This window comes from Pomacea canaliculata, linkage group LG4 (genome assembly GCF_003073045.1).
Source record: "Pomacea canaliculata isolate SZHN2017 linkage group LG4, ASM307304v1, whole genome shotgun sequence".
In the NCBI taxonomy this organism is placed as follows: Eukaryota; Metazoa; Mollusca; class Gastropoda; order Architaenioglossa; family Ampullariidae; genus Pomacea; species Pomacea canaliculata.
This window is the reverse complement of record NC_037593.1, coordinates 5,294,453-5,321,872: the sequence shown is the minus strand read 5'-3', so window position 1 is coordinate 5,321,872 and position 27,420 is coordinate 5,294,453. Positions and strand designations below refer to the sequence as shown.

The window sequence follows — 27,420 nt, the reverse complement described above, 5'->3', positions numbered from 1 at the left end:
ATTTACTACAGCATACTTTACTGTCAGTCATCATTCCAAAAAGTGCAAAGCTCATCATGCATAAAACATGCAAATTTCCTTGGGAACAAACACAGTGCTCTGTAAATGAAAAAAAGTTGGGCGAAGAGTATCAGGTACAGACACATGATATTTCTTTCATATTAGGTCTACGTCTCAAGATGCTACACTGAAGCCACATAACATTAACTTTCACAGACAAATCAGCCACAGTACTTGAGGAATAAATGAAATATGATAATAAAGAACATGTCCAGACATGTTGCAATGAGCACGTACAAGACACTAGAACATATGCTTACCATCAGAATAGAATTGAGGTTCAAGATGAAACAATACGTTATGGAAACAGAAAAAAACTGATTTAGTCACATATATGTAATACTTTTTCAGCCAAGTCTATCAACTAATTAGATTTTTCTAAGGCATCAAAGCAGGGAAAATGCAGAATATAAAGCATGACACCAAATAAAAATAAAATCAATTCAAAAAACCCAATCAAATCAATGTAAGAATTGTATTTAAAAAGTGGCAACATGTTTTAGTGACAATATCTTAGGTATAAATTTTCTAACTGCTCCATGTCTCCAGCTGGAAACAATGCTGCCAGTTCTTATTCACTTGAACAAAGTGTTTGTTTCACATTTTTTAAGCCTATATATATGGGCACAAATTACTCTGCCTAAATCAGCTGGAATTTTTTTAAAATAATGTCAATCTGTTTTTTTTCTACACCACTCATAACCCCATCCTTCAACCCTTTGACACAGTTTTGAGTTTGTCATAGCATTTAAGGTTGGACTTAATTGCTTACAAAGAGAAAAGTTGTGAAAAACAATTCTATCCCTCAACCATACAAGGTAAAAAATAAGCTTTAAATGAAGCACGATCATAGACATTTACTGAATTTACTACTATTTGCTGTAAAATCTTTACTCATTTTTTTCCATTATGCTTTTGCAGTGTAAGCTTTACATACATTATTATTTACAGTGAGACACCCCTTTCTGCTAACTGTAAAAGGCTTTTTAAGATGTTGAAATGGGAGTGGATCATATTGGTACTTTTCTTTTGATGCCTTGAAATTGCTGTTTTACACATGAACACACTGATGCTTCCATGCTATCTGGGCAGCTGATGTGTCAAAGTGTATTTTTTCTTTGAAAAGACTGCAGACGAACATTCATCGCAGCAGTAATACTTGAATACACACGCGCGTGGACTCTTTCTCGTCTTCTGATGCAGCAGATGCTTATGAAACTTTTCATGGAAAAAAGTTACTAATTATGAAACTACATTTTTATACAGCTAAACTCATGCCAGATTTGATTTTATCAAAAATTACTTTTTAAAAATTTTATGCAATTATACCATTCACCTTTAAAAATGGCTGCTAATACTTAAAAATGTCAAAGGGAAAAAACTCCTAAACAACAACAAAAAACTTTTGTTAGTTTTTATGATATAAACTATTTCTATAATTAGATGTTGCTACCAAGACATGCACAAAATGACCATTTCCATAAAAAAAAAAAAACCCCAAAAAAACAACAAACCAAACCAAAAACCACATGAATGGACCTTAGCGGGGGAGGTGGAGAAGGAATGGCAAAAGAAAGAAACTATATCTGGGAAAAAAAGAGTTCTTTCAGCTTGAAGATGTGACGAAGAAATTCCCTGTTAAAAGTTTCTGCGTAAAGCAAACACTAACATTGGAATATCACAGTCTGGTTTACTGTCCATGAGAAATAATGTAGCAAATGTTACACAAAATTCTCAAGAGTTTAGAAAAAAATGGATTATTAAAGTTAAAAAAAATAATAAACTTTAATTATTATATGCTAATAGGAATCACTATTAAATATAAAGAGAACAAATGACAAAACGATAAGAATGAATTGTCGACAGAATCCCAAGCAATCATGCACTCACAAGCATATTCATAGATTTGCTCACCTTGTGCGTTGTTTGACAGGTGGTGCTCCTCCACCAGTGGCCAGCTTCTCAGCACGATAATTCTCATAATGAGTTTCTTGAGTCACCTCTTGCAGGTCTTGCATGTGGGTGCTGACGAATTGAGAATAATGTTAGAGTTACTTTACAGCTTGCTTTGACTCTTTCAGCCATACACTCTCCTACATCTGCATCTTTAAAACACATCAACAATCTGCTGTACACCAATGTTTTTAGGAAGCAGGTTGCAAAAGGGGCTGGTCTTTTCACATGGGCTGCAAAAGGGCCATTCCCCCCACCCCTCCAGCGGTCCGGTGGCGCAACGGTTAGCGCCTGTCACCAATACAGTGAAGGCTGGCTGCCCTGAGTTCATTTCTCGTCTCGGGCACGCTGATCTTTCTCTGCGCGTGGCATCTGTTTACAGGGCTGGCTGCTTGCCGTAATATAGCCTTAGCTGCTGACACGGCGTAAAACACCAATTCCCCCCCCCATACCATATGATCTTTCTTCATCCACAAAGCCTTTTAAAAGTCACATTTCAGATTTGGAAAGACGAATACATTTTCTGTAGCACTCTAGTAGTAGTTTTGTTTTGTAGAGGGTAGGGGTCGAAAAGCTCTCAGGTCTATCCCTTTCTCAGGCCGACTGCGTATGAACCAGCCTTGAACTGCCCACCCATGGCTACTGGACCTACTGTTACACCAGAAGTTACGAAGTTGCCTGAGCCACTTGGGGAGGCCATGACCAGACAAGGCGGGGTGGAGTGATCACTGGCATCATGGGGGCTGATCAAGGTTGTGATGAGACCATGAGAAAAGGGGATGGATGATTCTCGAACGTTCGACGAAGATAGAATAAGTAGCGGCGCTTTAGGGTTGAGAGACGGCAGATCAGCCACCAAGTGAAACTGAATAAAATCTACAGTTATGCTGCTACTCCATCTTTATCTTCTTGTATGACTAGCCCATCCCTACGTAGCCATCAGGGACTGATGTGTTGGTTACAGTTCCATTTATGTAGATTTACTGTTGTGCTGTTTCACTTAAAGATTTCATTAAGAATTACTCAACACACATTTACCCTCATTCAATTTCCATAATTCATGTCTTGATATATTTACAAAATGAGCTAGAAGTTTAGGTTGTGGTGTTTATGCATTCTAAAATGAGCATTTAAACTGTGTCTGCTGGTGATACAGGGTGGTCATAAAGGCCCCCCAGAGATAAATATGTGCTTTTTAAACTTACATTAGCATTGTGCGCAGCTTGATGAAATCACAGTGCTCAGGATTCTCTACCTCCACAACACCCCAAGGGTACATTCTACCTCTCACTTTCCGGCCTTTCACCTCAATAATTGCATTGGCCCCCACAACAGCAAAGGGCACAGCATTCTGAAATTTAAAAAAAAAAAGAAGAAAGGAACATGCCATTAAAAATAAAATTACTGAACAGCTTAAATATTAAAAAAAGACAGTTAAAATTTAAAGTGAAAAAAATAACTTTAAACATCACACCTTCAGCTGCCGGCACTGCTCTTTGTAATCTTCATCTTCATCAGAATCACAATCAGGTAGTGGATAGATCTTGATGCCATAGTCCTCTATCTGATCTAAGATCTGCAACAACAAGCGCACATTAACTATGTTGTAATTTAACTCAGTCCCAATGTACTGAAATGATAATTTTAGTTGGGTCTGAGCATTTGCTGCTGACCAGCATCTGGACCTTCAAGACTATACAAGAAAATGTACGCCCCAATCTGCTTTGATATATTTTGTTTTTATCCTAATCCTTACCTTTTAACGTTAAACATCAAATGCAGTTAGTGTATGTTCTAGTCTTTTCTCTACCCCCACTCATTAAAAAGTTAACCAAAGTTCTCAAAGGTGAAAATTTGAACACAAAAGTTGCATGGATCAGGTTTAAATTAACACCTCTACTACATATGTGCATCCACTGCAAAAAAGAGCTGTGGTTACAAAAGAGTGGTAGATGATGATGATGATGATAATAAAAAATACATATTAAGGTCCTTATCTTGTAAACAAAGGCGGACTCAAGATGCATGAGCACATGAAGTTGTATGAGCACACATTTATCATCTGGGATTGAATGTGCCTTGAAAATTCATCATCATTCAAATCATAATCATGCACACATGCATGCACAGTGGAGGAAACTGGAGTACAAGGAGAGAACCACTGACAGTCAACACAGTAAACTGTGTCACATGACATCTGATTCTCAATAATGTGGAGACAGAGCACTGCACCATCAACTGCATCAATGGTCTCAAATGTCTACGAACTTTAAAGAATTAGGTTATCAAGCTGGACAAATTTGCCATATGTTCTGGATAGACTTCTCTGCAAATGAGAAATAATAGATCTAGTTGTGATCTGTACCATCACAAATGCAAGCTCAGCAGGAAGTATTACAGAGTTCAGGATGTAGCCACTTTCTTGTCAGCTGTACTTAGCAGCATATCCAGCCTTGATCTCCACTTCTAACCTCAGCCTTGTACTGGCAAGTGACTAGTTGCCAGATCATTGAAAGAAGCCTGACTTCAGCACAAACTCACTTTATGTATCAAAATTTGTCTTTTAAGTTATGCCATAGAAAGATCACAAAGTCTATGTAAACTGTTTACTCACTTCAACACACCTCTTATGGTGTATACTGCATTCATTCTAATAAAAGACTGCTACCATATGTTGTAGGCATAATTATATTTACTGAGAAAGAAGGGTTGTTAAGGAAGAAAAAAAAATGGACATATGGCTGGTCCAGAAATGAGACATTATGATGCCAATTAAGAGGTTTCATGAAAAGCAAAGCCTAAATTAAGGCCACCCATTAAAAATAAATGCCAAAAGGCAGGACAACTGTTAGGATTTAATTTTTTTTTTGTTTTTTGTTTAAAGTTGAAAGAGACATTGAGGTTATCCTTTAATAGAAGATGTCATCGACCCCAACCAACCATCTAAAGCCCCCACCTCTTCCCCTGAACAAGTGTCAACAGCTAACAAGGAAGGTAATATGCTGGGGACAAACCCGTCTCTTGAGGTTAGTAACTTCCTGTTTTGTGAGAGTATCAGCTTTGGCAATAACAGGCACAATGTTGACTTTGTGATGTACAGCACGCATAAAGGCCACATCCAATGGTTTAAGTCTGCAATATATAACAAACACACATCTCTAAAAAAAACATACCAAGTGATTTTGAGATTGTCTACACCAACACTCTCATTTCAAGTATCAAACAAGGTCAACTCTCAACTTTCATGGATATTTCGATACATTATGCTTTCAGCAGACCTGCCCTACACAGTATCAAACTACTGCTTAAATAAATATGTAAAACATCATAACAAAACATTATCCAACAGTCTTGGGAGGAGAAGAGGGAAAGTGTGAAAAGATCAAATTTTTATTTTTGAAAAAGATATTGCGTGAGTGATGAATCTGCAGCTATAAACTTCCAAGTTTGGGTTTATCCGAGATCGAACTTGAATGATCTTATTTTACACTGATTTAAAATTCAGCAGCTTGGAAGCACCGTCCATTTGCTTTACAGTTTTAACACATTGTTCTAATCAACTTGCACAGAGATCCACTAATGATATGACACAAGACACGGTACTAACCCATGGCCCGAAGGGTTGATAAAGTAAAAGCAGCTGTGGACCCTGTTGTCCACAATGTGTCTTCTGTTCAGTCCACTCTCATCATTCAGATACCGCTCAAATTGATCATCAATGTAGCGAATAACAGGCTTGAAACTACAGAAAAATTCAGTAGAACTAGTAAGCATTTTTACAAAGTATATATATTAATAATAGTATAATAAAACTCCTGAGATCTAAGAATAAAGGATTTTTAAAAAAAAAAGCTATAATGAAAGTTCCTGCCATGGTTTGGGTAGCAAGAAGTCTAGACTCTTTTTTCCTCACATATTTTTCACACAAAAACATTAGATTTAAAAAAAATTAGTGACTGCTTAAACACAAATTAGTTCATACCAGTCTGTAGAATTAAGGGAGTCACCAAAGCCAGGTGTGTCGACAACCGTAAGGCGAAGCTTCACTCCCCTCTCTTCTATCTCCACAGTAGAGGCATCAATCTTAACAGTCTGCTGAATTTTCTCTGTTAAAATAAGTGTAAAAACTGCTTTACTTTATGATTCAATTCATATTAATCTGACAACTCTTTTTTCGCGAACCCTTCAACAGTTATTGCATCCTTTTATTGAATATTACTTGCAAAAGTGTGAATACCATTAGTATTTTGGTAGGTTGATTAAAAACAAAAAAGTAAATCAACTGACGAATGCATTGTCTGCTAAGCTACCCTGGTTCTCCTATCAAACACTTTGCGAAAGTTGTTCATGGCAATTAACAAAATGCATGAGAAGATTAAAGTTGGTGGGCTTTGTTCCCTAAGCCTGAAAGGTGACAAGTTCCTGTCCTCCCGTTCTGGTATCCCAGAAGGCATTAATAATTAACCCACCAACTGCAGTCAATTAAGTCTAGTGAAAATCTGGCTCATTCCCAAGGCCACCCTTCTGACTCTGCTTGAGGGAACAAAGAAATCCTCCATGTGACACACTGTCGAAGTCCCATTTCCTTTAGGCCACTCCTCTGAACCCCTCCACAAGCTGGTGACATCACCAGGGTCAAGCACCATCAGGCAGTCCCCACTTCAAGCCCTCCTCAAGGTTATGATAACAATCCCTAAAATTGGTGGATTTTAATTTTCATTAAGACTACTTCTGTTCCCGGCTGAGCCTGTCAAATCACACACCTTGCATTGATTTATGATTTTACTGAATATACCAATGAAGTTTCTTTGAAAAAAAACAAAACTAAAGCAAGTTATTAACTCAAGGTAGACAGTTTGCAGATTGTAGCTTTTTCACCTAGAACAGGGGTGGGCAAAGCGAACTTTATTTAATAACTTTTAAAAAATTTAACTTAGGTTAATTTAGTTGAAAGTTAATTTATCAAATACAACTTAGTGTGATGAATCATCAGCCCATAACATTTTAACAGGAAAAGTACAAAAATAACCAATAATGCATCTGACATGTTTGATGGAACTGTGACAGCATATGTGATGGCTGCCTTCAAAGGAAAGACAGTTAAAATTTTTATTGTGAGTGAATTTCAACAGCTTCACCTTTCACATTAAATTCGGTAAGAGAGCATTATTGTGCACACATTTTCATCCCATTTTCACTAGATTTGTAGGGTGAAAGTTTTTGGTATATTACTGGCCTCCTGCATAGTTCATAATTTTAAGACCAGCCCGAGAAGAAAAAACTTTGCCCACCCCTGACCTAGCATGTCTACCATTCTGAACCAATAATCACTTGACATGGAATTTACAATTGTCCCTTTGTGGTGGAAACACAGGCCATCTAATAAATCCTAGAGAATGACACATTTTTCTTAAAACACCATTGTCTGATTAGATTGACTTCACCACCTCTCTCTTGCTGGGCATACAGTTAGCCAGCAAATGTTAGGGCCCTCTTCTACTGAGTAATTATGAAGAGGTTGTAATAAGAACCATTGAGAGTAACCTTTAGGCTCAAGTTTGTTTTTAGCTTCACATGATGAAAACTTCCTTCTCCCTCTCTTCTTCTTGCACTTTACTTCCCCCTCCCCTCCCAACTTGACTCACGTCAGAACTAATGAGCTTGACTCATGGGTCAGAACTAGCCTGTGTTGCTCAGCCAAACATTTATACAATTGATCAATATAATTATGAACACTAAGTTGGGGCCTCTAATAAAACATTATAAACATAAACATTCTAAAAACTACATCTATTAGTTTATGTACATCAACTTCTATTACTCAAACATTAGAGTGAGAGGTTAATTGTGCTTCCTTATCCTGCACCTTAGAAAACTAATGATAAAATTGAAAAAATTTGCAAAGAAACTGCCCGCACCAGTAAAAACAAGATCTATTATGTGTGGCTTTGCTATAGGCAGGTTGGCAAAAATCAAATAATGCAGGGGTGGTAGTAACAGGAATTGGATTAATGTTAGGTAGATAGAATCCCCTCTAGACAAATTACTGCCCTTCTATCTGTCATGTTCTCTTTCATCTTGTATGAACAGCTGTCTTCATATATATACAGCTGTGTGCACACTTCCACCTCCCTTTCTTTGTTAACTCATTCATCTTTCAAGATACAATATTTTTGTCTCTCAGAGAGCAAGAAATCCCCCCTTCCCCAAATACAAGGGTCAGCTCAGCCTGTGATTATTCCCAAAATCTAATTCACTCCCAATTATAATCCTACAAAGAAAGAAACAGAGACACTAAAATAAATCTCCACTGATGAACCTTTATAAGTAAATGATCCAAGTTCTGTTGTTGAAGTTTGTAGACTTGTAGCCTAATTTTGGGGTGGGGGTGGTGGTTATCCACTTAAGATTTGAGAAAATATTGTCCTGAAATCAGCACAACAATTTGACAGTTACAAACTGAAATAATACTGTGATAAAAACTGCTTCAGTCTCTTAAAAAAAGTGTATGTTTAGACAAAAGTCAAGTAGGAAACATGTTAATAAAATGTTGTGATTTGCCACAGCACAGTTACCTGCAGCAGTGGGTATGTGACGTTCTGGATACAAGTCAGTCAGAAAGAGACTGTTGACCAGTGTGGACTTGCCCAAGCCAGACTCCCCTGCAAGCAATCAGAATTTTTTTTTCCAAAATGGCCATCCTGCATCTATTGTTAACTTAGATTTTTCTCGTTGTAATCTTAAAATGATCCTCCTCCCTCTGCAATGTTGATGCTGAGGAACTGCTAGCAGAAGAACAGGCTGGCTTCAGACAAGGTAGCATAGTTGAGCAGTTCTTTAATGTTGTATCTTGTTAGAGAAGCATCTTCAGCATAATCAGGATCTCTATCACAACTTCACAGACTGCCATGCCTATCCATGTACTCTTCCCAATAACCAGCACCAGTCAAGAGATAAATGACTGACACATACAGGCCACATACGCTTATGAGTCCTTGCATGTGTACACATTCAAATTTGAAAACAAAACAACCCAACAATTATCAGTAAAATAAAACATAAACAAAAGCTGTAAGCAAATTCAAAAATAACTTCCAACCTTAACAAACATAAGTTGATACAAATTGAAGCCTTATCTTCACATACTGAAATAATACTGTAAATATTGTAATCAATATTTTGCTCAGTTCCAACATTGGTCATAGACAGCAAAACATATAATTTTACTTTCTGGAAAAAGGCAAATATGTGAACAGGAACTAATGCCAGCAAAGTTCACTAATACTTATCAGCATTAATAATCATAACACTAATCCAGACAGGTCACCCACTCCAGGAATGACAACCACAAACAACCTAATATCCTGAATGAGTTAACTTTGCCATGTCTAATAAGCAAGCACTATTTGGAGATTTCAGGTTTTTATACCCTATTAATACAGATCAACAACTACACTTTTCCTTTGTAGATTTTCAAATAAATAGCATGTTTGAAGTCTTACTATGCTTGAAAGATGAATACAAGAAGAAAAAAAAAAACACAAAAAAACAAACAAAAAACAACAACTAAGACTTCAAGGCAATAAATCTGGTTCTGATATGCACAATAAAGGAACAAACATACCGACAACCATAAGTGTGAATTCAAATCCTTTCTTGACAGATTTTCTATGGACTTGGTTGGGAAGGTTGGCAAAGCCCACATACCCAGGCTGTTCTGGATTGACAAACTGCAACCAAAGAAACCCCACGCTTGAAAAACAAAGTAAAAATAATAACAACTAGTTACATATTAGTCAGATTTAAGCTGCAACACAGAATCTTATCCTGCAAGTAGGAAAGGAGTAAAAAAGAAAAAAAGGGCGACAAAGGAAGGCATACAATAATCAATTTAATGCATTCTCCCAACTTTTTTTGTAGAGAGGTTAATACATATACTGTAGAATGGGGTTAAGTAGACATTTCATCTAAACACAATCTTTCTGGCAAACTCTCAAACTTTGTAATCAATGAGAACATTGTTATTAAGCATGAGATGAGACTACAGTGGCCATGTCTTGCAACACTGTTTTATTCTACAATGCAGTTTCCTCTTGGCATTACAAGCACAGACTGCACAAACCTAGCAACAAGAATGTTAAATATCCCACTGTTAATTGCAAGCTTTTTTCCTTAGCAGTGTATCAGATTTTCCCTCTCCCTGCCATGGCTTCAGCTGGGTTAAAGATCGGATCTTTTATGTGGCTAGATGTTTTTATTTCACTTATCTGTGCAGAACATACCATAAATATTTGTGTTTCTCCTTCCCTTGAGATTGCAACTGTCTGGTATGCAAGGGTGCAGAGATGGTAGCAGGGCATCCTAGTTCTCTCTTTCTACCCTGCTTCTCTCATTTGCACATGCACACACACACAGCCACACAGGTATACACACACACAACCACAACTTCTCTTAAATGCCTGCATTCCAACCTCATCCAGGGTAAAACATTAAGGCTGTTTTTCATGGTAGGAGTGAAGATAAGGTGTCAGGATACTATGGTCTGATAATACAACGCAGTGCTGCTGATGCTGTGATGGCTTTGAAAGATGAAAAACTGATGTTAAAAAAAGTGTGATGATAAAGAATTGATATTTGTGCACACACATACCTTTATGAAGGCATGACAGATAAGGCATGAGAGAGGGGAGGAAGAGAAATCTTCAAAACATGGAATTTCTTGAACAGTTCAACTATTTGCAAATACAATTTCAATGAACTACATGTCCATGTTCTCATGATGTTTACTTTCTGACCTAGCAACATCTGACAGTAGAGACTTTGAGACTGTGTGCATGCTTGGATCAGAGGTTCATCTCCATCATCATCACTAACACTAGGAAAACATTCCACAACTTCTATGCAAATGATCTGTTCAACACAGCTTCTGGAATTCACATGACTTTATGACCTGGCCATGATCCAGGTACCTATCTCTCAAATGACAAGTCCTTTTGGCAGGTGTACTTGAAAACATTTAACATGTACTGGCCTAAAAAAGACTTTTTAAAAGTTTTAGCAGATACCTCTCTCTGAGACTGGAAGTTACAAACCTTTTGTTGTTAAAATGTACCCATGAGGTTTCCTTTTCTTTACACTGACAGGAAGCAGTTCAAAAGGGTAAAAGAAACGCACCTAACAGCACACACTTTGGACTGAAACCAGCCCTGCAAGAATACCATATTTTTGCACCTCACCCAGAATATTCAATGGATCTTAAAAAAAAAAAAAAAATCACAACAAAAATTAAAAAAAACCCTGCTATGAAATGTAAAGTAAGAAAAGAAACTGCTAGAGCATCTCAGCTTCATCCGTTTTGCCATACTTCTCTATAGCCATAAATTCAACCAAATTCAGACATACACTTTCCTAAGCAAAGCAAATTTCTGCAAAAAACAAAAACAAAAAAAGAACAGAAAAAAAAAAATCTGAGGAATTCTTGGCTGCATTTTCTGATGTGACTTGTCGGACAAACTGTTTCACCTGTGACCAAACTGTTTCACCTGGATTTAAAAGATGCTTACATCCTGAGCTGTTGGGCTCCTGCAAAGGGGCATGCGGCAGCGAAATAACCGCTGTAAAGGGTTCAATGTGCGGAGCAAGCACCATGAAAATAGACTGTCGGTGCCACAACACTGCTACTCAGCAATTGCAGCCTTTCATAATGAAATTTCAGCAAACAAAGGCGACACCAGATCTGAACTTCAATTTCAGTAACTGTCCCGCGAGATATTTTGATTTTGTATTAATAGTAGAATGCTCTTTAACTATGATTTATTAAGACTGTGAGCCATACAAGGTTATTGTAAAAATAGTTGTATCCCCTATTACCTACCACTACTACAAGCTATGTAGCTAGCTCCCCCTCTCGCCTCTTCAACCCGGTCTGCTCTTACATTCATATAACTTGAACACACACACACTTGCCTCAACATCTTAAAATGCACATTCTCACACAAACACACATACGCTCGTTTGTGCACATGCTAGAATGCAAATACACGCGCGCGAATGATACAAAAGCACATGCTTCCTACATAATGGTTTTCTATCAGAGGAGTGCTACTATTCAATGAAAACTACTTAGGACCAACATCACTGGCGACATGCACTCTACTTCAGTCTGAATATACCTTGTAACTGAATGTCAGAGCAGCTTTTAAAAAAAAAACATAGCGCACACATTTGTAAGAGACAGTCACTTACTTTTGCATTGCCGACATCATCAGAACCAACACTCATGATGAGTAATCTGTATAACCGAATAGTGTAAAAGATGTTGGGTCGGGTGGCCGATAGGTAGCTAGGCGAAGTGATGCTTCAAGGAGGGAGGAGGTAGGTCTCCAACCAGCGCGTGCATACCACTTGCGGCTAGCTCGACTCTGAGTTCACTTAGTGCACAACCTCACAGACACATAGTACTTTGGACCAGAAATGGCTCAACTTCGCGACAAACACGATCCCACAGCGCCACAATCTATATTTTTTAAATTGCCCAAGCTGAGGGTTACAAACAACAACACGCGAACTCCCCCTCCCTCCCTCGACTACACACTCTCCCAGTCACGTGTCACTACCCCCTCCCTCTGCTTGACTCGTTTACCTCCATCGTCTGGGCAAGCTTCCCACGCGTGCTGCTGCCAGCTTCCTTTTTGCTGCACGCACGTTGACGGAAGCTGGCAAGCGCTGCTGATAGAACTTTGCGAGTCGCCTCCCGCCTACGTCTGTCTTCCCTCCTCCCTCCGTCAGCCGAGCCGCCCTTTCAGGAACATCAGAAATTTCGGGACACAAACCCATCCCGCTCCCCTCCCACCTCATCCCAACCCTTCTCCGAGGATCGATGCGCTCGCAGTCTTTTCTGTCTTCTAAATTTTTGTCTACCCGTCGTCAGTTCTTTCCCTTACACCGTCCTCTCCCCCCCCCCCCCAAAAAAAACAACAAAAAACAAAAACCAACCTCCCATCTCCAACCTCCAACACCTCCTCTAGCTTCGAAGGTCAGAGGTGAGTACAAGTCAGGGATGGTCGGCACAGGTAACCACGGCAACCCGACTGTTTCGGAAGGAGAGGGAAGAGGGATTTCACTGGCTGCCATCGTATCAGAAAAGGTCGGCCACATTCCTTACAACGAGCACTGCAAGTCGGGAAAAAACGACTTTTGCTTTCTTGCTTTACTACTTAAAAAAAAAACAACAAAAAACTATGGCAAATACGTGCGTTAATCTGGTAAATATAACAGACTTCTATCCAGTTTCGAGGTGGCCACCATTCTTGTGCATGTTCACTGAAGGTATATATTATAGTCAAGTGAGCAGTCGTCGTCACCGCTGGAACATTTCTGCTGACTACTTTCTGCCTCTTGTTATTTACTGCCAATTCTGCTTGTGCATGTTTGTCTCTGACACAAAATGCTCGCTTTGTTAATTACGACTCTCAGCTGATTATCTGGTTTGCAGTTTTGCCTGGTTGCGAAATTATGAGCAGGCCACCATTTTAATGGCAGTCAGTCGGCGAATCCACGCTGCGGTCTGTCGCTTTTTTCACTAATTGACAAAGTCCTGCAGGGCTTCAAGTGTCTTCCACAAACAGCAGCACGCCTTTCTGAGTGATGCTTGTTATCGGCACTGGCATATTGTTTATTCTTGTTGCCCCTTCCGCCCGCTTTAACCTGCCATTTCTCTAACATCCTCCGACTTCCCCCAAATCCCTGCAGCCGACTCTTGCACCTGCCTCTCTAATCTGGCTGTTAAGACATGAGCCTGGCACTAAAAGGCCCATTACATAACTCGTCCTTAGGAGTCCCAGAAAATTCAAGATGGTATTACATAAATCAAATAATGGTTATGTATCCAGCACTGCCGAGAATACAACAACCTAAGGAATGATACAAACCATTACTGAAGGAATTTACAAACAATGCAACGGCATTCACGTTCAAGCTTTTGGTTGCTCCCTAACCCCTTAAAAATAAGGGGGGAAGGCCCCTTTCCACAATAGAGAACTGCTGTGCAGTTCAGAAAGCTTAATTCGTCTAGAACCACACCTAACCCTGTAAAGGCCTGCATGCACGTGTGTACTAGCAGTCAAACAGCTTCTCGATCGCCCAGAGTTAATAAAATTACACCGTCGGTCCCCGTCTAATGACAAATGCAGTCATCATCTCATTCCACACAGAAGCAACAGTTTGGTTTTATAGCACAGCACTGGGCATCAGCTATACAACCCGAATAGGGCAGTCGCTTAGCCATATCTCCGTTACGAGTGAAAGAAAACAAAGGAAATGTAAGAGAATGGCACTAGCTGGCAGCTGAGACGAACAAGATGACAACTAACAGCACGTGCTCACACTCAAGTGCCACTTCCGGTCTAGCAGAGGAAATCAATTTCTAAAAATAGACACTAACGCTGGCAAAGATGCAGTTCCATGTGTGGTCAAACATGATAACTGTGCTGTCTTTAGGGTGTGCCGATATGTCAGACTCAGGACTTGTGATTAAAAGTATTGAAATATTTAAAGAAAAACAACAAGAAAGCGATACAAGTTGTTCTATCATTAACACGATCAAAAGTAGTAAGTACAGCGTGCACTTTGTCTTTCCGCGTCTGTGTAAACGTTTGACCCATCAAAGACGACGATAGATCAGTGACAGCAATTTTCAAAGGACACTCGACCATCCTCTCTAAAGCATCTTTTCTAACTAAATTTGCATCGAATTCCTGAGCTTCAAAGAAACTTAAAAAAAAAAACAAAAAAAAAAAACACATCAAGGGAAAGAAGTCATGTGTGGCAAGAACGATAAAAGTTGCATGTCTGAGTTGTCAAGGGGGAAAACCCTGCAACGAAAAAAAAAAACCCAACCCACAAACAAAAAACTCCAGGGCAAAAGAGAATGCTACAAAATGCTACCGCAAAGCCCTCACTCAAAATCGTGATTTCTTCCTCACCAAATAGCGTATATCCGTCAAAAAGCAAGCCAAAGGGTACGCAACCCTTTCACAACGTACCATGAGGGAATGTGGAGCAGTAGGTTCCCTTGAACTGAACATCGCAACGGAAGCGTTGACGAATCTCCTTTAAAAGGAATTCAACTCAAAATATTTTACAGCGTAAACATCTTGTCACGTGACGTGACATACACACGCGTGCCACTGCTAGGTCGTCTGTCTGCTGGGTTCACATCCTTCTATGATGTGGAACCAGTTTCTGGTGCCATTACTACCTGTCTAACGGTTTGGACGAAGATAAAGGAGGAATCACACAGGCAGTCTGAGCACAGGTGGTCTGAGGAGATAATACCTGACTGCTGAGGGTGCTGGACCGATAGTCGGTAAATGAAGATAAGGCGGTAAGAAGGGTGAAGAGGTGAGGAAAGTGCGCTGTTGTTAGAAGGGAGGTAAGGGAGGCAAAGACAGAATGAAGTCTGCTAGGATCGCGCATCAGCATTAATGTCTCTACCTCTGGCAAAACAGACTTGTTTTACTTGCAAGTCACGGCAACACTCTAATCAGTCTACTGTGTCATCATGGAGCCGCGGATGTTCATGAGAGTTCGTGCAGGGGACACTTCCGGCCAAAGCATGACAAATAGCGGTACCGGACTAACGGAAGGCGCTACCACCAACCCACCCACTCTGTCCCCTTCATGTTCTCCCTTCTCTTCTTGCCGGCATGCTACAACTGGCTTCCACACAGCACCTGGCCCACCATTTTCCCCTTTCCCTCCTAAAGTGGACCCTCCTGTCTGGGAGGTGGGGGGAGGGTCATATCACATGCCGCCCGTTTCCACTGTCAGGATGAGTTATTACAATGGGAAAACTAGAGAATGAAGTGGTGAAGATGGAAATGGCGATAGCCACCTGGGGATCTGGTGACGCTCACCACCCATGGGTGCACGGATAGCGAGACCCGTCTCATAAGTAAACGACTTGCTGTTCCCCTTCCTCCCCCTTCAATGAGGATCCCACCTTCCACACACGAGGCAGGACTCCACAGACTGCAATATCAGGACGAGTCGGTAAGCGGGAGCTGTGGAGGGTTGGGGTGTCCTCTCAGGTAATTAACTGGATTTCATTTTTTTTTCTGCTGACGTAGCAAGCTCGGGCTTTGCTGGAGGCTGAGAGGCGAAGCTACGCACTGGGTAACGGCAGACTACAAAACCACAATAAAGACACTGAGTAATGGACTTTTCGTGCTCACTACTGCACTGAAAAACAACAACCAAAAAACCCAACAACAACCAGAAACGGGTTGACCAACATACTATGCTGCAGACCTTGCTGTAGCTCATGCAGTTTCGTTCTTGCAAACATGCGCTATCAAATATGTGCGCGCGCGTGCTCACATTACTCTGCATGCTAAGGACAGATAAAAGCATGACGTCGACTGCAAACTCTGTAAGCAGTTTCTTCATCTCTGTACTCAGGTCACCGTGACCTCATGGCCCTGCCTGGTGCTCCAGACTTGCAGCCCTCGCTAGTGAGGGACGCTCTATTTTATCTTTCTCTTTCTCCGCGGATCTTGCTCTCTTCCTCGCCGTGTCTGCTGCAATCCCTCATTCACCAGTCCCTTAGGACGCGGCCTCTCTATTCGACTTTCCCTTCATACTCTAATAGCACTTCACTAAAGTACGATAGCTGCAGGTGAGCAACCATAATTCCTTTAGCTACACGGGATTATTACCCCAGCCTTTTTAAAATAATAATGAATTCTACCAGATTTCGAGATTGATATAAAAAGAAACCCATGACACATCGTTATTGAGGAACATCTGCTAGCCACACATTTGTAGCAACATTGCGCCATCTGCTTTGATAAATCCGACATTTGTGTTCTGGGTGAGTTGGGAAAAAGTTTCTGCCTTCCTCTTTCTGGATTCCTTAAATCCTCCTGCCTCCCCCTACTCCCAAGCAGTCTAGCTAAGGAAGGTGTCGAATTTTAGCAATGTGTAGGTAGGTACAATGCACCGCCTTGCTTTACGATTGAAAGCCAGGTTTAACTACTGCACATTTCGTGGTTCAAGCCCCACCGTGTGAAGTTCCTCAGCCAGTCATCTACTGCTGGCTGAAGACAACAAAACGGATAAAATTATTTTACCATCTTTGTGCTGGTTTCGTCCTGTGGCTACGCCCAGACACGTTCCAGCTGTCAACAAGGCCAGTGGCCACAGCAGTCATCCGTTACGAATAAACATTTGACCACGGCCCAGGTCTTACATAACCATCATGCGAAAGCTCCGCCAAAACTGGTCCAACGTTCGTCTGTTTACAGCAGCTTTAACGTGAAAGTTAGCCGTCAGATGTTCATTCTGTCATTTGTCCTTCCTCCTCTCACTCCAGCGAAGCACAAGGGAGGGGTGGTAGGACACGGAAAGGCAAGATAGAGACGCAATTTAAATTACTGTTCAAAGATATTTTATTAGGGGTGAGGTTGGAGAGTGTGGGAGGTGATGGCACGAAGACGCTCGCACAAAACAACCACTTAGCACAACTCCTTCCCATCCTGACAACCCACACAGGTCTCGCAGACACAACAAGCCCTGAAGATGTCGGCTCAGCACCTCACCACCATCGCCGCCAGCCTTTCCCTGGTGTTTACAAAGCAGCCATGTAAACACAACTTACGTGTCCATAACACAGCTGAAATTCGGTGTTGGTGGTGGCAGCGGGAGGCAAAGATTGGAAACCACGCCGCCTTCTGAGCACGCCCTTTTGGAAGGAGTGGGAGGAGAGAGAGAGTAGCAGGAGACCATGGAAACCTGTCCGCTGATGATAACGCCGACAATCCTCGGGGTTCTCACAAGACCTACTTTTTGTGGCACCGGAAGAGGTAGTTTGTGGCTCCAGTGATGCAAAGGTGGGCGTATATGGGTTGCGAAATGCAGCGTCTGCTCCGCAAAACTTGACCCTCTATGGCTCAGCTCTAAACGTGAAACTGTCTCCCTTTCCCGTCGATATGAATGAGGTAAACAGCATTAAGTGACATGGGTGCCAATGACAGCGAAATCCTGAATAAATTGTATGTGAACCATCGTTAACACATAATGTATGACGTACAAATTATCTCTCTCTCACACACACAGTACCGGAAAGTCCATGTTAAAGACATTCAAGAGAAACACGGAACAAACGAAAGAAAAAACTCACGGAATGAAGTGAGTCTGTTAAGTGTGTTGGGGGAGGGTCATCGTCGTGGGGTTGGGGACGTGCTGCAGCTGAAACTAAGGTTTCACGGGCCCTTAGTCACAACGGCTGTCGTTCTCAACACGACGACATCAAAGAATACGACTGCGCCAAGAGGCAGCGGAACAACGCGCCACCACGATGATGACTAGAGGATCCTGCCCCTTGATACCAACTTGAACCTGAACCTGTCATTAACTACGAGTGTCAACGCATGTAGATGATGCTTACATACTTCTCAGGATCAACAAAAGCGCAAAGCATTTCTAACTGCACAAAAAATATTAAAAAAAAATAATAAAAAGCTGGAGGTAAGGAGTTTATCATAAACTAGGCCTCCGGCGGGAGAAACGTCCAGAATGCAATGAAGAATGATTGTCGAATGTCAATTCATAAAACACGTTTATCAGTGGTTTCTCCTTGGCCCGTCATGCATATCATTTTCGCCCGCATCTCACGGAGAAGACAGTCCAGCTTCACAAAGTCTACCACTTCTATCCCTACTCAACTCCGGGAGGAGGGTGAATGGAGGCAAGAAACGCCTCCTTTTTTTTTTCTTCTTCATCGAATCTAACACGTAATTTGAAGAAAGAGTGTACACCACAGGATTAGTTCTTCTGCAGAGCAATCGGGCGACTAACTAGTTTTTGCAAAATGGGATTTTTGATATTCCATCTATGAAAAAACACTCCGCTTTTATTTCTCCTACATCGTCGAGGTCTTATTACCATTCCTCCCGGACCCCTTTCCACCTAAACACTTCGTCTCTTCACTATAAAAATACGGTTTTATGCGTTTTTATAAGCTTGACACTGTCGACACTGTCTCCAGTGAAACGATCATAAAATGTCATTCTTAGCATGCTCAGGCTGACGGAACCTCCTATCCCCAAAAAGCCCTCCGAACCTTATAAAAGGAATCTTAAAACGAATTATGCGCAAATCTTTCCTCAGTTGTCACTCAAGCGCGAGGACACCGGTTCCTCATCTCCTTTCTGTCCTCCCCTGCCACCGTCCCCCCGACCTGACAGACACAGCACGTTGCTGTCACACAATGAAGGGGATGACGTCATGCCCAGACGACCCCCAACCTTCACAAGGCACAAAGTTCAAGCCAAGAGGACAAGCCAGACAGACTTGCCGGGTCTCTGAGGGGGGTGGGGAGAGACCTCATCGACTCTGTGACCCTGCACTGTGCGCAGTGAATGACCGACTTGCTTCCAGTGGTCTGAGAGGTCGCGACAAGGGTTCCAAGACCTGCCGGCGAGCGGCGGAACCGCCAAGGGGGAACAGTGAGTCAATCCTCCCGACCTGGAATCTCTCACGGCTTTCTCCCCGCCCCCTCCTCCTCGTACGTCGCGTGCTGCGAAGCGAGTGTCCCCGACGATATGGTGCGCCAGGTGCGGGCGGGCAGACAGGACAGGGTGCATGGCTGACAACTTGCTTTCATCACACGCCTCATTGTTTCCCTCCTCGTTGCGACAGCTTCCACGCTTCACAGCGGCACACAGAGCTGCAATGTGGCACATCTATCGCACACCGATGTCAATCAAAGCGACGTGAGACCGAACAAGAGAAGAGAAATTAATATATAAGATGCGAACTTCATTCATTTGTAGACTCTCGAGCAACCCTGGTAATATCGATGATAAAAATGATCTTACTGGAAGCTACACAGGTTTCTTTTGCTTTGATTCATCAACACAAGAAAGGAGAGGAGACGTCTCGAAAAATGGTTTGGGTACAGTTGTACAACACTGTTCTAATTGTTAACACTTTTAGGCCTTAAAGACAATCAGTTTTATATAAACAAAGAACTCAATACAATTTTAGAATTGTTTTATAAACTAAAATTTTAAATAAGATGAAACTGTTTATGATAAACTTTCGTTTCCGTCAGCCCAATCTTTTATATACTTTGGTGCAATGCATCTAGACACAATAGAAGCGACTGATAAGAAACATTTCTATACTTGATTTTTAAAACTTTAAAAAAAAAGTTTTATGAACATGTTGTGTAACTAGCCCATTGTCTTAATGTCTCAGGTCGGACCTCTACGCCATTCGACCTTTTTTTTCGAGGTTAAGGGGACACTTTGTCTCCTTGCTTTGAAACTAAATTATTCTTACACGTGACTCGCGTGAGAAAGAGAGAAAGAGAGAAAGAGAAAGAAATGGAATTAGAAGGTGTGGCGAGAACTTTGCCGTCAACACGACAGCCGCACCACCATATCCTTGACGTAATCCGAGTGGGATGACAAGTCTTGAGATCACCTTGTGTAGCAACATTAAAACATAGAGGAATAACTTTGAAGAACTATTTTTAGAATTGACCTTCCTTTTGTAACCTTCTCTCTAGTCACAGCATGAGATTTGTACTTCAGTTTACATCACCAACAGAGAAGGAACTGTTTCACATGCATATTGCGTTGTGCGTTTTTGTACATGGGAAGAGATGCAGCTTATTATAGGAATGTTAAATAACATCCACTTTAGCATAAGTAAGCTAAAGCAATAGATACAGCAGGGGTTTAAAATTTGACGCTGAACACGGAAACGACCGAAAATTTGTATAACCTGAATTATGTCATTTACACGTGTATTCCCCGTTTTTCCCCGTGAGCGATAAAACAGTGTGTGAGTGTGTGTGTGTGTTTCAACGATGCATACCCGTTAGTAAAATACATAATCGAGGTTGAAGAAGGAAAATGCTACCGAAAGTTCCCACACGAGGGCAGCAAAGTTTGTGTAAATTCGCGGTTTGTACTCAACTTACAGTACAGTGACTATAAGTAGCTCAAGAGTACATACACACATGCAATTCTTCACAAAAAGGTGGGGATGGGGAGGGAAAGAGACAGTACAGATATGACCCCTGACACAGCCCGTTCAGGCCAAACTATAAAGACAACTAAGACACAGAGATAAGTCCTCACCTAACCCCCGTGTTTGTTTAAGTTGTCCCAACCAAACTCTCAGCCCTTGAGTATTTCGGGTATGTCATCGGGTCACATGGTATATTTTGCCAAAGCAACCACGTGACCACGACCTTTACCTTTCGGTCGAAGACGACCAGGTGGCATTCACGACTGCCGAACATTCATGCGCATCATATGCCGGAGGACTGGGGTAGGGATGGGGAAACGGAAGGGGAAAGTGAAGGGGCTCGATGAGAAAGCTCAGCAGTATAATGACCATCTTTCCAAAAGACCATCAGAGCATAAATACATGCTCGTTTACTCGTGCAATCACAAACATGTGCCAACATATTTACCATCATGATTACACTACATCATAGTACGAACACTCACACATGATACATCTCAAACACCACCACTTCTCTTGACTGTGAGCTGTCTTAGCAGCTGCCGAGTTCCAATCCCTACGTTGCAACACTTGAGGTACGAAGATATACCTGTCACCGTAAGAACTTCTCCGAGTCCAGAGTGTTTTATGTAGTGGGTGCTCTACACCATTTACAATATACTTGACCCTGTTCGCTAGCTTGCGCTCAAGACTCGTTCCAGCACTAGAACTAGCTTTCTTAATTAGCCTATTCAGATGGACAGCATCACTGGTTATTACTCCCCCTTTACCTTTCGCGCCACCACCATACAAAGCAAACGACGGCGCAACATGTTGATGAAAACCATAATTCACAAACACGGAAGACAGGATTATACTTCAAACGCTTAAAAAAAAATAATAAAAAAAGCAGTCTGGTACACAATGTTGTAGTAGTTGTAACCTTTGGAGAAATGCTATAACGTTTAGCTTCGGTCTCAACAGAGCATGAAGACCGGAGGCTGGCCGTCAACAGAACGTTCCATCTCGCTTCCGCCAACCAGATGGCTGCTTTCCGTCCGGCTCGTTGCACGTGACACGACGGAATCGGCCGACAGGAAAGCCGTTGTTTCCGGAGATTGATGGCAGAACAGAGAGTAGAACCCCACCTTTAACAAAGCTCTGGTAAAACTAACTAGGGATGCAAGCGACAACAACGTGCTTGCAGTACAACGACTACACTTACAACGTCGACAACCTACCCCTATATCCGAGCTATGTTATTCTTGTATCATTTAGCGTTTGTATTCAACTCTTGGAAAGGTGCTTTGAAGTGTTCACTATCATGTAAACAAATGTACATAATGTCCACAATCTGCGACCATAGAAATACAATGCTGAGTGCACATGGGTAGATGACAACGATTTATGCCGAGACAAAAGCTGTATGACCGCGAGCTACTCAAGCCTTGAAAACAAGCACCACATCTATGTCCGTCCATATATATGTAAAAGTTTGTGTGTGCAGCTGTATGCAAGTTCCCTGTGACCCCTCTTGTTATGAATGAGGACCTTTAAAGGTGGGACTGGTGCACGCGTAAGTTGATCCGCGCAGCAAGACCCAGAAACGGAAAAGAACCTCATGAGGGGACATCCTACTTTTCGGGGAGCACGGAAACGGCGTCCCTTTCATAACCCAAAGGCAGGGAAAAAAACACACACACACACCATCGTCTTGTTCTTTTTATGGATGATGGACGACTGGTGCATTAAAGGTCGAATGCACTGTGTGTAACAAGTTTAAAACCTGATGTCTCTGTCCTATCTCGCACGACACGAAGACCTCTCACTTGACTTAGGCTGTGAATCAGCGGCGCCGACGAGCGAATGTTCACCAATTCATGCCCCTCGTAAATCGAGGCACCAAGCACCTCGGTACAGAGGTGGTTGAGAGAATTATGCCTATCGCCGTCAGGCACTGCGTCTCTCGTAAATCGAGGCAATGACCTAGGTTTCGATTCTAAATTTTCCCAAACCTTTATATGACGCATGGAAAGCGGCTGCTGCCAAACTACTCTTGCAGTCAAACACGCCAAGGGCGCCCAAAACAAGGATGCGACGCCCACAAACTGAGTGAGCACGACGCCCCAGCTCATCGTTGTTGAGAGCTGCCTCTTCACCATGTCAACCCGAGCACTTTCTTCGTCTTTTACCACAAGAGATCACAGCAAGTCGACAAGCAGACGATAGGTTTTCATTGCAGCATCTTGTCGGATAAAACCGTCTCTCTTCCTCTACAGCCAAACATTATATCTATTCCACGCACATGATCAAACCAGGGTTTGGGTGCACCCACAATTACTTCGCTTCAGACAAGGCTCTACAGATGCCCGCAGAAAATAATGCTAGTCACGCATAAAGGTGGGAGAAAGATAAAACTTAAGCGTGTTCAGATTCCTCCAGAACGACCGTGGCGGTGACGATGGACTGGCTGACCTCCAGGTGTGAATGAAAGTGCGTGCAGAAACCCACTGATATGCTGGACACACCACCAGACCTACTATCCCCTCGGACGAGTAGGGGGCAGGGGTGGGGTGGGCAAGCGGTTGCGGTGCAAAGAGAGTGCGAGCATGGGCACAATCCTACCTATGGAATGCTGGGATGCTCGCTGCTTGCACAAAGGTTAATGAAGCAGAGCGACCCGCTGCAGGCTGAGAACGGAAACACAGCCAGGGTTGCACGGACCTCCCCACAACCAACACTCTCAACCCTCCCCCTCTCTCTCGAACTGGGGTGCCTTTCGCGGTGGAACGACGTCAGATAAAACATTCTCCGAGTTCCAAACCATCCATCCTTGCTTGTGATGAAATCCTTGGTGAGAAATTCGAGAAAGATTACGTCATGGGACTCAACACCGCACAGGGATAGCAGAACTCTGTCTCTCTCATTCTAACCATGAACGACTCGTAAACTTGTTTGGTGTTTGGTATGCGTACATGTTAGATCGCATAAAAGCCAATCTGTGTCGATCTGACTGTTCATTTCGTTTAGAACTTGAGAAAAATCCGGATAGACCTTGCGCGGAAGGATGGGCATGCGGCAATGGGGGTGGGGTGGTGGTGGTGGTAGGAAGAGAGAACTAGATGGGTATCCGTCTTTGTTGACTGCCATCATCACAGAGCCGTGGGATGTTTTACAATTTGACCTTTATCTCGGGCTTGCCAGTCCATTTGGAGAAAAAAAAAAAGAGTAAAGGGCTGGCCAGATAGTAGGGCGCAGGGTCTCCACAGGAGGCCGGCAGACTGACAAGAGTTGGTGACTAAACACACTCTCACTCTCCCCCGACTCACGCGGAGCTCAAAATTCTTCGGGCGCAGTTCTGATTACAAGAGAGAGAAAAAAAATTCCTTGTCGGCGTGCATGTGCTCTCGTATTCTTCGATCAACGTACCCACTCCTCCCGGTCCTCGTCATAGCTGTCTCCTCCCGCCCCCCCTCCCCATCGTTACCAGCACTGCAGTGTCTTGCTTACAGTACCTCTATATGGCAAGTGGCCCATTATGGCATATGTCGGTCTCTAGGGTGTATTGAATGCACGTCAGTGCACAATGAGGGACGATCGAGGGAGAGACCGGACAGAAACAAATGTCCATATCGGATTCGCTGAAAGGACGAGTAGTTTCACATTCTGAACCCATTCACGTCATCGCAATCCACAGCCTTGTTCTAGATATTTTAGCCTCCACGCGATTATGTCATTTATGTCATTTGTTTACAGGCACGCGCGCAGGAGGTGAGGGGGAGGAGGAGCAAGACAGATAATGAGAAAGTAGGGACAGGGGGGCAAACGGCGAGAACAACTAGGAATGACAAGCGAACAGTGCAAGCATCCTGGCATCATTCTTTAAGCTGGGTGCTAGGTTAGCAGTCAGCTGATGCTAATTATTGCGCAGCTATGCACCCGGCCACTTGACTGGCACATGTCAGCTTCACCAGCACGCCACCCTTCACGTTACTAGTACACCTGCAGCAGCATCTCCCAAATAAAGAGCAATCAAACCTCATCAGCTGTTTCACCCAGTTTCTCCCAACTCTCTAAAGCTACTTGCAGAACAGCTGACGTCAATGTCGTCACCAAACTACAAAAAAACCGCCCTGCCCTTCGCGGCGACAATCCCCACACGATGACATCATCATCGTCCTTGACATCATTTTGGCAATGCCATACAGCACGTGCACCAAACCCCGCAAAACTACAAATAATAATTAACGACAAACCTGTTCATAAAATTCACTATTTCAGTATTTTCATGGAAGAAGGAAAAAAAAAGGTGTTCCCAGTGAAAAAAATAACTGGATGAACAGTACTTACCATCGGCAAAGGACTGGTTAGCAGTTTGCCGAACGTCATTTCGCCGGATTTCGACGTAATCCGAATCAGCTTCCTTCCAGGAGTCCGTTTTTCTTCCTTAGGGCTGGCAGAGCCCAAGTCGTCGTCGTCGTTGTTGTTGGCGGAGGCGATGGTGCTGATGGCGTTATCCATCTTCGTCCGCAAGCCAGCGTTCTTCTCACACGGTGCAAACCACGCACACGCGCTCGCTCGCTCGCGCGAACACACCTCGTAACTGCCGCCGCTCGAATTTTCCTTTTATTTATTTTCTTTTTCACAGCGAGGCCCCCGAAAGTGAATCACTTGACATCCATCAACAAAGTGCCAGCCACCAGTGCTTCTCCTTCGTGGACTGTGCGAGGGGGTTGAGGTGTCGGAAGACGAGCGGAGCACAACACGTCGTAACGGCAGTGTGGGTGCTCGTTGTGCCGCCGCGCGTCTCAATACCAAGTCGCACCAGTCCCACGTATGCTGTTGACACTCACACGTTCGCCGGGATCACAATGCCATATATTTGCAAGTGTATTACTTCATATATCCGTCCTGTACGTTTTGCCTATTCTTGGGTTTGTGTCAGCGATGTGACTTTTTTTTTTTCGCTCTCTCTTTCACGCTCGCGTGCAGCCTGACTGCGCGATCCGCTTTCTCCCACGAACTTTTGATCGTGACCAGGTCAGTCAAGAGACAAGGGTTTAAGAACAATATCCAACTACAAGCTAGATGGCTAGCTAGCCACTGGATGGCGACTGCGTTCAAGCTACACTTCGCCGAGGTGCCGTCCGCTCGCCTCGCCCTCTGACACAGATCCTTCGAACGTGAGGCACGACAAGCGAACGTGAGTTATCGTCCTCGCGCTCGCGTGCACGGACTTTCTTCTTGTCCTCGGCTGTTCTTCTACGATGACTTGGAAGACGACATGCTTCCCTTGATGGCCGGCGACCTGTTGCTGCTGACAAGAGTTTCCGCAGGGAACAGAAACCGACTCAATGAGAGTACGTACAGCTGTAAAGAAGATTGGTGCTTGTGGAGGGTATGGTGGAGGGAGAGAAGGAGGAGGGCGTCCACTACAAGCTCTTTAGTGGCGAAGGTGGAGTTTATCAAGACAAGAGAAGGGTGCAGCTGAGCGCGTAGTAGTGACTTGAGCGATAGGCCAGCCTGCTTTGTAAACCTAATACCGTCTACATGTATATAAACTCGGAATAAATCTGTTACGCGATGGAGGGGAGGATAGGCGTCTGCCGAGTTTGGAAAGTGTTGGGTGGGTTGGTAGGGGGGGGGGGCATGCTGCAGGGGAGTGGCAGTGGTGAGTGGAGACGGGGATGAGAGAAAGTCATGCGGGTGTTAAAGGAGAAATGGGCAGAGGAAAAAAGACTTTGTAAGCGTCGAATGTGGGGATGGTATTGCCTACCCCCTAATTTTGCCTCCACCCCTCTTGTACAGAGTGCACTTCGACACTTACTGTCAGGCCTGGGCCGGTTGTCGTCATCTCCAAACAGCACCGCCATCTGTCAACATCACGGGGTCAGGTAAACGAGGAATACGAACCATGCAACGTCCTCTAAAACAGGAGGGCATCTTCGACATAGTACAGTTATCTCGTCCCTGAATGGGAGGGGGGGGGGGAACCCCACAAAGGACAACCCACAAGCGCTGTTAAAAGAGAGAAGGGGTTGGACATCCAGCTGTCGACTTTACATACATTAAACAGACGTTTAACAGTAAGAGACGCCCATTCATTCACCATGATCCTATGGCACACAAGTCGGTGTGCGAGTCCCACGACGACAACTACACTCAGTCTCTGGTCCAGGTGTCAGGGCGGTCTTGTCGAGTGAGCAACTTCACGCGCGTCGATGCGCGATGATCTATCGTGTATGTGTGTGCACGCCTTGATACCAGTTAGCAAACGTATTAACACGAAGCAATAACTACTGTACTGAAACCCACTGATCGCCCAGGAAAATCAACAAGGAAAACAAATTAACAATAATAAAAAAAAAGTCAACAAAACAGACGCCA

The 27,420-nt window shown here is 43.0% G+C and overlaps 1 protein-coding gene across 6 annotated transcripts in view; it reads right to left on the bottom strand.

Annotated features, from left to right (window-relative positions):
- Positions 1-27,420, bottom strand: part of LOC112562298 (septin-2-like) — a 44,293-nt gene that overhangs the window by 6,756 nt on the left and 10,117 nt on the right. The window contains exons 2-10 of one of the 6 annotated variants that reach the window (XM_025235459.1): positions 25,384-26,347; positions 9,638-9,743; positions 8,589-8,675; positions 5,996-6,119; positions 5,621-5,755; positions 5,028-5,145; positions 3,488-3,589; positions 3,219-3,364; positions 1,975-2,085 (exon numbers count right to left, since the gene is read on the bottom strand). In XM_025235459.1, coding sequence (XP_025091244.1) covers positions 1,975-2,085; positions 3,219-3,364; positions 3,488-3,589; positions 5,028-5,145; positions 5,621-5,755; positions 5,996-6,119; positions 8,589-8,675; positions 9,638-9,743; positions 25,384-25,554 — 1,100 coding nt within the window. In that variant the 5' untranslated portion in view covers positions 25,555-26,347. Of the gene's footprint in view, positions 1-1,974; positions 2,086-3,218; positions 3,365-3,487; positions 3,590-5,027; positions 5,146-5,620; positions 5,756-5,995; positions 6,120-8,588; positions 8,676-9,637; positions 9,744-12,258; positions 12,623-12,655; positions 12,677-25,383; positions 26,352-27,420 lie in introns of those variants that run through there. The other 5 variants (XM_025235458.1, XM_025235460.1, XM_025235463.1 and 2 more) reach the window with 5 other exon arrangements.